This window comes from Piliocolobus tephrosceles, chromosome 14 (genome assembly GCF_002776525.5).
Source record: "Piliocolobus tephrosceles isolate RC106 chromosome 14, ASM277652v3, whole genome shotgun sequence".
Taxonomy (NCBI): Eukaryota; Metazoa; Chordata; class Mammalia; order Primates; family Cercopithecidae; genus Piliocolobus; species Piliocolobus tephrosceles.
The window spans coordinates 106,712,059-106,724,285 of NC_045447.1; the positions used below are offsets into that span (position 1 = coordinate 106,712,059).

A 12,227-nucleotide genomic window follows, 5' to 3' on the forward strand; every position below is an offset into this window, starting at 1 on the left:
GGCTCCTCCAGGATAGGAAAAAGCTTGTTAGTCCAAGGTTGTGGACAGCAGTCTTGAGGGGGTTGCTGGGCTGGCACAGAAAGCAGGTGAGTTTGCCTCAGAGGAGCGTTCTTCTGTGGAGCTCCCCCAAGGCCGTGCGCCATGTGGCTTCTTGGAGTTCCAGAGCCAGCCTGTGGCATTGCTGACTGCAGGGGAGCCCAGCCAGCAAGGCTCGACTCACACAGCAGAAGTGACTTCTGCTGTCTCTCTCTGGGGACACTGTCTATCACTCGAGGGACCCGACTGCATGTAACTGGTGCAGAATGATTCCGGGGCCAGGGCACCATTGCCCAGGTAAATGGCATGGAGGATTCTAGCTATTCCCGAGGCCTTCGGTGACCCAGACTAGAAGTGTGCTTCACTCTGAAGATGGGGCAAGCGAGTGTTCCCATGATTCACAAGCCCCACCTGGAAGATTCTTTTGTGTTGTCTCACCCTGCTCAGGCCCAGATGTCACCACAGGACGTTAGGCAGCTTCAGAGTCTAGTGAAATCATGGTCTTGCTCGTTCAGACAGACAGGAGTTCATATGCATTTGTGCTGCCTCTTGATTGCATGGAGGTGTAGGCCGTGGCACACACCAGCATGCACGGGAAGGCTGTCAAAGATGGAAATGCTAAGTCCACGTGGCCGGGCGTCAGCCCCCTCCGGGAGGCACATGCATTGCTGAGAAGATATAGGCGAGGCTTCGGGAGTCCCTGCTGTGGGAATGCTGGACAGGATAGGGGTGTCCCCGGAGCCAGCTAAGGTGGCTCAAAGATTTGCTTTCTCTGAGAACCCTCTGAGAAGTTAGGTTTCAGCTTGAATTTGTGCATGTTGCAGGGATCAGGCTAAGGTGATTTCAGATGCTCAGGGCCAGTCTGGTGGCTCTGGCAGTCCCAGCCCTTCCAAATGAAAACTCTCCAGGGCTCTGAAGTCACTCCTCTATGACTCGTGGTCACTGCTCCTGCTGCTCACACCATGTGAGCTGCCCTGACTCCCTCAGAGCTCCCCGCAGGGCTGTCGCGAGTGTGGACACAGGGAGATCTCCCTGCGCTGGACTAGGAGTCAGGTCGTTCCCAGCCTGCCAACTTTCCTTTTCTATTTGAAGAGCTTTACATGGTTGGGATTTCTGCTTCTGTTGGGTTTATCGTTGGGTTCCCTTCAACAGCAGCTACACAAAGGTGTCTCGGAGGGAAAGGGTCATGCTGTCTTCATCCCATGTCCCCTCGTCCCCAGTGACTGTGGCTGTCCTTGCATGCAAGTGCTGTGGTCAGGGACCCTGGTTGGGGGCCCACACTGACACACTTCTGTGTCTCTTTCAGATGCCCCCGATTCCTGTGGTGCCCCCCATCACGCCCCTGGCGGGAATCGACGGCCTCCCTCCGGCCCTCCCAGACCTGCCGACCGCGACTGTGCCTCCCGTGCCACCGCCTCAGTATTTCTCTCCAGCCGTGATCTTGCCGAGCCTCGCTGCCCCACTCCCCGCTGCGTCCCCAGCCTTGCCTCTGCAGGCTGTGAAGCTGCCCCACCCCCCTGGGGCACCCCTGGCCGTGCCCTGCAGGACCATCGTGCCAAATGCACCGGCCACCATCCCCCTGCTGGCCGTGGCCCCACCGGGCGTGGCCGCCCTGTCTATTCATTCTGCCGTGGCCCAGCTCCCGGCCCAGCCTGTATACCCAGTGGCCTTCCCACAGATGGCACCCACAGATGTCCCTCCTTCCCCCCACCACACGGTGCAGAATATGAGGGCCACCCCTCCCCAGCCGGCACTGCCCCCGCAACCTACACTACCCCCGCAACCCACGCTGCCCCCACAACCTGTGCTGCCCCCGCAGCCGGCACTGCCTGTGCGCCCTGAGCCCCTCCAGCCCCACCTTCCTGAACAAGCTGCTCCAGCTGCTGCACCAGGGAGCCAGGTAATCACCTGCTGCGCAGGGGCTCACCCTCCCCGCGTCTGGGGACCCTCAGGACCCAGAGATGCAAAGGACTTTTGGCTGCTCTGTCCTCCTGCTCCCTTCGCTGGGCCTGTGCTATCCCTGAGCACCTTGACTGAGGGGCAGCTGGGGGCCAGGCAAGGAGGCAGCTCTGCCTGGGGTCGCCCCTCTCAGGAAGAGATGTGTGTGAGGTTGAGGGAGGTGGGGGCTGGCGCCAGCGCGGGGCATCTGCGTCTCCTCCGTGTTCTGAATGCTCAGGAGATGCAGGAGTCCGTGTCTGATAGGTTCTGTGTCCCTCCCTTCCCACGGCTCTATGGCCCCTGCTCTTGTGGTGTCTTTGTACCTGCCCTCACCCAGGCCCAGTCTGGCAGCCTTGGTGTGGCTGGCATTGGGGCACAGGGCGTCTGTCTGAGGTCTGCCCTTCAAAGAGCACCTTGTCAGGATGAGGCAGGGTGACAACCCCATCTTAGGGAGGGCGAGGAAGCGAGGCCAATGGCAGGGTGGGGCCTGGGGGCAGATGGCACTGCTGGCTGCAAGGGTGGTCATGGTGGGACCTGGGGCCATGTCCTGGTGTCAGGTCAGGTGGATACCTCGTGGCAGCACGCTGGCTGGCTGTGAAGGGGCGCTCTGGAACACAGGGTACGCACCCCGCTGGTGGGGGGCCTTCCCACAGGGGTCTACACCCCTGCCCAGTCCACTCACGTGTTGGGGCTTGCAGACTATTCTGTTCAAACTTGAGTGAGGGGAGAGGGGCTGGCATGGGAGCCTTCCCACCTGGGCATCCTCGCACCTGAGCCTCCTTTCCTGGGTCCCATCCTTCCTGGCGTTTTCCCACCTGGGCCTCCTCACCTGACCTCCTCCTACCTGGCCTTACCCCAGCTCTGAGCCCTGTCAGTCCTGTAACTGTGGCACAGCCCTGCCTTTCGAGCCTTAGCCTCTGCAGGAAAGTGGCTGGCGTGGCCCTAACGTGAAGGGGTCTGGGGTGAAGCATCCCTGGTGCCAGGTGCCCCCCAGCTCTGTTAGTGCTGAATCCAGTCTGGAGTGAGCTGCGCCACTGTGAACCGTTCCTCCTGGAGAGGGCTTTGTGTGTAGAGAAGGAAGGGGTGGTACATACTGGAGAGCAGGGTGGCGTTTGATTAGACAGTGAGTGGGAAGAATCGCGTCCATCCTACATGTAGCCCACCTGAGTAAGCACTGTTGGTTCCAGCAGGTTCAGTGGCAGCTCAGAGCCCGCTGCTTCACAGTCAGGTCTGTTTCTCAGAAAGCCGAGGGTCACAGCAGGGAGCAGGAGGGGGACCTTGCTGTCCGGGCCTTCCTACCCGAAGAGCCTTTCTGGCCACAGTTAGTGGCTACAGAGGGGTGCCCTGTGACATGTGAGGGTCACTGCCAGACTCAGTGGCTGACCCTGCTGTTTGGCTGGGGAAGGGTCCAGAAGTCTGTTGATGAGCTGGGCCGGCCACCCCGTGGGGTCCCCTGAATGCAGCAGCTGGGGTGTCTGTCCGGGAGGGAAGTGGCCACCGACCAGGCTGGGGCTTGGTATTTCTGACCCCGCCGCTGGCTGCCAACAGGGTCTCAGGGCCAGCAGGCCCAGTGAACGTGGCTGTTCCTTCCAGCCCTGAGAGGTGAGAAGTTCCTCTAAATTTTCAGCCTTCTCGACTCCAAAATGGGGGCAGAAGACAGAGGGTACTTGCACTTTCCAATCCATGGTTCCTCTTGCCCCACTTGTCTTACCTTTCACTGCCAAAGAGCTTTTAGAGGGAGATGAGAACAGTGAGAAAGCCAAGCCTAAGCCGCTGTTGCCCTCCAGAAGGCGGCAGGTGTCGGTGCGCACTCTGAGGCCCTATGCGTGCTCTGACCGGGGGGCCAGACGGGGCATGACCAAGGGGTTGTGGGGGCCTGGCTTTGATGCTTTGTGTGTCCTCTTCTCTGACCCTTCAACCAAGCTTGGCAGGTTCATAGAGCCCTGTTTCTGACCTTTCCACACAAATAGACTCTTCCACAGAAAGGGGTGTGAGAATGCCTATTTTTGTTTGCTTCTGCTCACTCCATCTGCTAAATGTGCTCTGAGACAGGGACTCCCCTTGGGGAGGGTGTGGACTGGAGAGGGGCGTTCCCATCTTGGCCTGGGTGTTCCCAGATACACCTGGGCACACGGCCCCCTCAGTGAAGGCAGCGCCGGCCCTCACTTGCATCTTGTCCTCTGTGCCCCCAGATTCTGCTTGGCCACCCAGCTCCCTATGCTGTGGATGTCGCCGCTCAGGTCCCCACTGTGCCTGTGCCACCGGCTGCGGTCCTCTCCCCGCCTCTGCCGGAAGTGCTGCTGCCCACCGCCCCTGAGCTCCTGCCTCAGTTCCCCAGCTCCCTGGCTACGGTGTCCGTCTCTGCGCAGAGTGTGCCCACCCAGACCGCCACGCTTCTGCCACCAGCAAACCCGCCACTGCCTGGCGGGCCCGGGATCGCCAGCCCCTGCCCAGCTGTCCAGCTGACGGTGGAACCAGCCCAAGAGGTGTGCGCCCCTCCCCCCAGCTTGTCCCATGACTGGGCAGTTGCGGCCACCGGGGGTCTGCACAGTGACCTGGGGTCTTAGTCCTAGAGGTTGGGGTTGCTCGGCTCTGGGACAGTCACCCAGGTTCTGTTCTCACTTCTCCCTAGATTTCATACTTTCTGTAAGCCACATCAAGACGGAGGGTGTGATTTTTATAGATACAGGTTTAGAGGATGCTTTCCCTGGGACAGGATGCCAGAGACTGTGAAAAGCTTTCATAGCACCAATGTGTCCCTTTTGAGGGATGATCAAAGTGGGTTAACATTTCTGGAAAGGAAGTCGCTTCCAGCTTTTATTAATCCACTTGGGTCCAAGCGTTTCAACAAGATAAAAACCTCCATACCTGCTCCCATTGTGATGCCCCCCGGGTCGTACCCACCTGGCTGCAGAAGAGACGGGAGAAAGCAGGGGAGCAGGCTGGGCCGAGGAGGTGGGGAGGGAGAGCTGACTGCGCGGCTGTGCCCACAGGGAGGCAGGAGCCCGCATGACCCGTTCTCTTTTCTCTGGGTTTTTATTTCAGGAGCAGGCCTCACAGGACAAGCCGCCCGGCCTCCCGCAGAGCTGTGAGAGGTACTGTGGCCCAGCCTCGACCTCGCAGGATGGGTGTGGGGGTACAGGCCCATACAGCCACTCAGCCTGGCTCCTGCCGCTGCTTCACCTGGAACCCACTGCAGTTAGCCCTGATGCCATTAGGGGTTTTTGAAACCTGACCTGGTGGAGCCTCAGGGGCCTTCTCTCTGGGTCTTGCTGTCTGTTGTTGGAGTTTGGTAGCCAGAGGCCCCTGGCTGGGCTCTGGGTCCCTGCTCTGGTTTGCAGTGCTGAGAATGTTCCAGAACGGAGAGGCTATGGGGGGAGTTGGCAGTGCCCAGAGGCTAGGAGGGGGCTGGGAGGGTGGCTCCCTATGTACAAGGCTGAATCCAGCCCATATCCTGGGTCTCCTGGCCTCCTGGGCTGTGGACAGAGGAGTTTCAGAAAATGAACTGTGTCCTTTTTTGAACTGTGACCATTTGTTCCACCCTTCTGGGGTTCTGGGCACTGCCTGTGCTTGGCATTTTGCAAACTGCAAAATGAATTGGCCTCACAGTAGTGGTGGATGTGTTTCTGTTGCTGTGGCACAGATGGGGAAACTGAGGCACAGGGGCAGATTCACAGATCAGGAGACTGAGGACCAAGGTCACGCAGCTAGTAGGAAGCCTGTGCTTCCCTCTGCCCGTGCCACTGGGGTGCAGCTGGGAGCTGGGTGAGGGCCCGGAAGCAGGCTTGGTGTATTCGCACAGGACAGGGGCTGCCTCTGTAGGTCACGCATTTGGGCCCTGGAGACTCCAGACTGTTCCGAAGAAGTTGACTTTCCCCACCATTGCCGACGTGCTGGTTGTCCTTTGGTGCCATTAATGTTCTTGGGTTTTGCTCAGCTACGGAGGTTCTGATGTCACTTCTGGAAAAGAGCTGAGTGACAGCTGCGAAGGCGCCTTTGGAGGGGGCAGGCTGGAGGGCAGGGCAGCCCGGAAACACCACCGCAGGTCCACGCGCGCGCGCTCCCGGCAGGAGAGGGCCAGCCGGCCCCGGCTTACCATCTTGAACGTGAGTGGGCGTGGCACGCGGGGGCGTGGCGGGGGGGGGGTGGGCGTGTGGTGGGTGCGCGCATGGGTGCGCGCGTGGCGGGTGCACGCGTGGCGGGTGCGCGCATGGCGGGTGCTGATGGTGCCCCTTCCAGGTGTGCAACACTGGGGACAAGATGGTGGAGTGCCAGCTGGAGACGCACAACCACAAGATGGTGACCTTCAAGTTCGACTTGGATGGGGACGCACCTGATGAGATTGCCACGTATATGGTGAGGCTGAGTCTGGGTGGCTTGCCTCCTGGTGTTCCTTGGGCACGTGTGGGCCTGAGCAGAGCGCCACAGGTCACCTGTCGAGCCTGGCCTTGTGTGGAGGTGTCGGTTGGCCCAGGGGCTTTTCGGGACAGTGCTGACCTTTTACGCCTCGGGCTCTTCCCCACACTGGGCGGAAACCCCTTGGATTTGGAAGAACAGCTTGAAGGATGTTCTAACCATTCTAAGATGCTGCTCCCTGAGGGCTTCGGGAACATCTGAGCCCTTCCTCCAAATAAAAGGAGGCCTTGTGGGTAGGTTCGTTGAGTGAGGCATGGGGAGGACATCCTGGAGTCTAATGTCCTGTGGTCCTTGCTTAGAGCTTCCTCCAGCCTCGCCAGCTGGGGTGCAGGTTCTGAGCCCTGACCCGTGTCCCATATCCCCTCCCAGCTCTGCCTGCATCTCCCTCTGGAGCCACCTTCTCCCTGCCCGTGCAGACCACCCTGAGTCCATGAGCACCTTGTAGGCCTTCACAGCCCCACACCTGTTGTCCCCAGCACCTGAGCCAGGCTAGAAGTGGGGATGGTTTTTGGGCCCTCAGAAACTCTCCATTTGAAAGCACAACAAAGAGACATGGAAAGGATGCACGTGTGTTCCTCACACTTCCTGGTGCATCCATGACTGCCTCCCAGGAGGACATTCTCCCCAGACTATTATTCCTGCATGAGTGAGGTGTAGGGAGCCAGGTCCTAAAGGGGCCAGCAGCACACTGGACAGTGTTGGAGCGCTTACTCCAGATGGCCACCAAGTGCCTGAAGTGGGCCAGCATGAGTAGAGAATAGAATATTCCATTCAAGTTAGTAAGATAGATTGCCCCGTGTGCCTGCCTGCGGCTGCTGCATTGCACGTCGTCAGAAAGCTGCCCCCATTGGGCTGCATCCCCTTGGCCACCCCTGCCCTGGCTTCATGAAATCCTCCTGTGGGCTTTGCAGGGGAAGCCCCTGGCTTTCTGCTCCTAGGAAGCAAGTCCCTCCCTTAGTGTCTGCTTTGCAGAGACACCTTGGACAAAGCCCTCCCAGAGCCCAGGCCCAGGGCATAGTCCCCTGCAGCGTTAGAGAAATTCTTCTGACACTTGCTACAGTGGTCGGGAAGACTTTATTCAGGACTGTGGCAATAGGCGAGAGAGAATGAGTTTAACTCCGAATGCCGCAGAGACCACAGGGGATTGGTAGCAGAGGAGCAGCATGGTGATGGGTGGCTGGAAAATAGTTAAGAGGAGACATCAAGGTTGGGGATTCTGGAGAAACTCTCATAACAGGATCCGTGCTGGGGGCAAGTGAGAGGCTTTGTTCAACTTCAAAGGTGGGAGATGAGGAATACAGTCAGATACAAAGGCTGGAAATTCTTGCTACGACTGGCTTAGGCTGAAGACGTGATGGGGCCTATTTGGAGGGTCAGAGGCGCCAGCTGTGCTTCAGTCAGGGAGGAGTCTTTGTCAGCAGCAAGCAGCTGGTTCGTCAGTGCAGCACAAACACCAGGTCCTCACTGGGCCGCTGAAACTGGAGAACATTTCTTCTCTCATCTTACTGTGTTTTTAACCTGTGTCTTGTATTACTTTATACACATGCGTTTCAAACAGGATCAAGCATAATAATAAGTGCCTTCCCGTGAAGTTATCACTCAGCCACCGGCTGATGCTGCGTGTGCGGCTGACGCCTCCAGCGCCTGCCTGCCGGAGCAGGAAGCCACACACGCGACATCAGCCACATCGGCCTGTGTCGTATCCACTGGCCCCCTGGTTTTCGGTCTTCTTGTGTGTCTCTGTGTGTGAGTCTTTGTGAGCTGCACACATGTAAGTCCTGCACAGTAAGCAATGTGGCTATCTTTAGCTGTGTGCTTTGTAAAAATAGCATCTTCTCAAGCCTTGTTTTTTTCACTCAGCACTCGGATACTCCTCTGATTTTATTGCTTTTTCTGTCATCTTAGTAAACCAAGTCACCTAACATACCTGTCTGAAGTAAGCATGCTACAGATACACAAATTTGGTCTGTAAAAACAGCCCAGCAGCCCTCCTCCTCATAGCCCGTTCCTATCCCAGGGACAGACTGGCTCCAGGGACTCAAGTTGAAGGGTGGGTATGTGGCCAGCGGGACAAGCTTCTGCCCGCCCTGTGGACTGTCTTCCTGTGAGCGTGAGGTAGCAGCTGTCCTGAATGTCCCATCAGTGGTTAGAGGTAGGCAGGCCTTGGATTCATCATTCTGACCTTGACGACCTTGCCAGCCCCTTAGTAAAGGTGGAACTGCAGAAGTTTCATTTAATTGGTGTGGATTCTAATGCCAGGTTTTACCTGGACCCTGTATTGTTAGATTTTTGTTTTGTTTTCAAATTAATTTTATTCTCAACATACTTAAAAAGAAACATAATAGGAAAACATTTTCTAGTTGCAAAGGGGTTCTAGTTCAGTTTTGTTTAGTGAAAGTTTCACAAAATTGGAACGTTGTTTAAATTCTCGTATGTGGCACTCCAGTCACAGCTGGCTGGATGCTCCAACTTTGGCCACAGTATACTCCTCTTAGACAACATCGCAGTCACATGCTACACTAAATTAAGCAGTGAATCACCGAACACAGCACAAGCCAGCACTTTGTCTAGGGGTATATGCAGGTGGTGCTCCTGGGGTTGGGGTCTGGGGTGCCAGGGGAGTGTGGAGCACAGAGGAGCTCTGCTTTGCAGCCAGCTGGTTATTGTAGGGCAGATGTGCCCATCCCAGAAGGGATCTGAGACCACGGATGCCCCAGGCAGGGCCCAGAGCATCTTGGTGACTGCAGAGGTGAGTGCATGGGAGGAGGTACCATGGCAGGAAAGGGGCAAGGTCTGGACCCCACTGGGTGGTGGCACAGGCTGAACTCTTTCATTGGTATGGTTTTATGAGATGCACAGCGTTCTCTCTGCCTGCGTGGCCAAGGATGTAGCCAGAACCGGGTGTGAGCCCGGGGTCACGTGCCCATTGTGAAAGTTGGGGACTTGGACGTGTCCGGAGTCCTTGGTCTGGAGGTTTTGTGGCATTCAGGCTATGGTGTGGGACCTCCCCTCAGCCATGACAGGAGCTGCTCGTTTGGACATCAGGCCACGCTTGCCTGTGTGCCGGGGCCATAGTTGAAAGTCAAAGCCTAAGGCTGGGAGAGCAGGGGGTGCACAGACTGAGAGGTGACGTGTGGCTACCCTGCTATAACCTTCCCATCTCCCTGTTGTTTTCTGTCTCCCACAACCACCTGCTTTCTGGAGCCTTTGCCTTCAAACCCACCCTGCTTGTCTGTCATGACTGCCTGGGCACCTGTGCCCAAGTGGACCCCTTCCCCTCTTCCCAGTCCCCATCCTTGGCCCCTTCCATCTTATGCACTCACCTGTTCTGCAGATGGCTGGATCAGCCTCAGGGTCTGTAACCAGCTCCAGCTGGGGCAGGGCAGTGCTGGCCCAGGTCCCATGCTTGGAGGAGGGAGTTGCTTCTCAAGATGAGGCTGCTCTCCTCCCATCCTGGGGCCATCCATGTCACTTGCTGGGCTGTCCAGCCTCTGTCTTGGGGACCGCACCCTTTCACCATGTCTTCCCGTGGGGCCTGGTGCAGGGTAGACATCCGTCAATCTGGATGAAGACCCAGGGCGGTCTTGGCCTTGTGGGCAGTCCTCACCGGCAGTATGTCCCTTTGCAGGTGGAGCACGACTTCATCCTGCAGGCCGAGCGGGAGACGTTCATCGAGCAGATGAAGGATGTCATGGACAAGGCAGAGGACATGCTCAGTGAGGACACAGATGCTGACCGTGGCTCCGACCCAGGGACCAGCCCGCCACACCTCAGCACCTGTGCCCTGGGCGCCGGGGAGGTGAGGTTGTGAAATCCGGAGTGGGATGTGGCGAGAGTGCGGTGGCTGGGCAGGTGGGCGCTGCAGCTCAGTGAGCTCATTTCTGACCCTCCACCTCATTCAGGAGAGCCGGCAATCCCAAACCAACGCCCCTGTGTATCAGCAGAACGGTGAGTCTGCAGCTTCCCTCCCTGCTTTTCCGCAGGCATTTGATGAAAGTCCTCGCTTAACATCTTATCAGGGGTTTGGCCATTGCATGGGGGGATTATGGAAGCATGTGGTGACCAGGGGCCCCAGTCTGGGGACAGCTGCCCCGTCCGAGGAGCTGTCATCTGCAACCAGCATCAGGCCTTCATGGATGGTGCCCTGGGCATCCCAGGAACCAAGCCTATGCCAGGGGTCCTCTTGGGAGCTTCGGGGGCTGCCAGTGAGGCACCCCAGGTCGGCTGTGCACGTCTTGCCCTCTGGTGTGAGGGAAGAGCAGGCAGAAGCCAATCACCAAGGCTTCTTTACCAAGGGGCCTGGGGAACCACCTGCTTCAAGGAGGGAAGTGATGGGGATTAATGACTGAGAACAGTGTTCTCTGCCCACACCCTTCCTGGAGAAAATCCCATAAATGTAAAGGAGTTCCCCAGACCCACTGTGGCAAGTCTGGTGCAGGTGATGGGGGTCACACCGGGCTGGAGACGCTCACTCACTCAGTGTGCTGTTTCTGTTCTGCCCTTCAGTCCTGCACACGGGGAAGAGGTGGTTCATCATCTGTCCGGTGGCTGAGCACCCCGCACCCGAGGCCCCTGAATCTTCGCCCCCACTTCCTCTCAGCTCCCTGCCACCAGAAGCCAGCCAAGGTATGAGCAGCCCGCGCCTATGCAAGCCCCTCCCTGTTTCATGTGCAGGCCTCCTTCTGTGCATAACCCAGCCGGTATGTGCACGGTGCCCAGGGCCGTGCAGGGGGCTCACCTGCCCTGTCACCCGTGGCACAGAGAAGCCTGTGGGGCTGTTCCTATCCCTGTTTTCTGCCAAATTAGCTCAGTCAAAGCAGCCTCCAGGCTTGAGTCTGCTCTGTTACCCCACCAAGCAGGTGGCTCGCATGGCCACACAGGTGTGTGCTGAAGATCTCCACTGTCCTTCCTTCACAGTGTTAACCTGGCAACTCCTTGCTCCTGTCCCTTTCCTCTGTGCCGCACACCTGCAGCAGACACGCCTCTGCTGATTCTGCTTGCTTTGGGGGGTGGGGTGGGAAAGTCCCTGTTGGCGCTGAGACTCTGATTTTAAAGTGTTCACACAGACGTTTATCACTGTGCATTGATCTGCACCTGCACCTGCCTATACAGATGCCAACAAGCCCGTGCTTTGGGCTGTCAGTTAAATCTTGATGGTCCTTTGGGAGGCTGAAAATAGTCACTTGAACAAATTTAAGGTTTAATTCCCTATCAGTTGGCAGGGGAAAGTTACTGATTATATAACTTGACGTAACCTTATGGCACATTCATAAAAAATATCTGTAAATCATTTTTAATTTCATATCATGTGCTTCCAGTGACTCCCATTATCTTTGGAGATTCGTTCCCATGGGGGACAGGTCAGCCTAATAACAAAATCCAAACGAAGCAACGAGCTGAAACAAGGTGATCTCAGGTAAAAGGCTTGGGCTCAGCCTGGGCTGAGAAATCAGAGAGAAGCAGCCTTGCCTACAAGATTGAATTTTTAAATAAGTATATGTTCATATATTACTTCTGGATTTTAATACATACACACCCAATTATAAGAAAAACCCTTCTAAGAGCTAATTTTTCCTGTGACGTAGGGGTGCAGAGGACACTGTGGTGTAAGTTTAGGGGACAGTATGGGTAATAGAAAGAAGTTAAACCCTCTTTCCTTCATCTGTGCACTGAGTGACCTCAGGAAACCTGTTACAGCTGGTTTCTTTCTGTATTAAAAAAAAAAAAAAAGGAAAAATTGGTGGCAGATCTGTTAATTTAGATTAACCATCTACTAAGAATAACCAAAAAATGATAAAAGTCATCTGTGTGAAGGCATTTGAAATCTGATCATAGTG

The 12,227-nt window shown here is 56.7% G+C and overlaps 1 protein-coding gene across 1 annotated transcript in view; it reads left to right on the top strand.

The window, feature by feature from the left end:
• Positions 1-11,381, top strand: part of WNK2 (WNK lysine deficient protein kinase 2) — an 87,235-nt gene extending 75,854 nt beyond the window's left edge. Inside the window, 12 exon segments of the mRNA XM_026447183.1 lie at positions 1,343-1,936; positions 4,167-4,460; positions 5,020-5,069; positions 5,912-6,080; positions 6,214-6,330; positions 10,019-10,189; positions 10,293-10,338; positions 10,897-11,016; positions 11,110-11,127; positions 11,130-11,166; positions 11,168-11,270; positions 11,364-11,381. Of these exon segments, the coding sequence (XP_026302968.1) occupies positions 1,343-1,936; positions 4,167-4,460; positions 5,020-5,069; positions 5,912-6,080; positions 6,214-6,330; positions 10,019-10,189; positions 10,293-10,338; positions 10,897-11,016; positions 11,110-11,127; positions 11,130-11,166; positions 11,168-11,270; positions 11,364-11,381 (1,737 nt within the window).
• Positions 11,382-12,227: the final 846 nt, after the last annotated feature.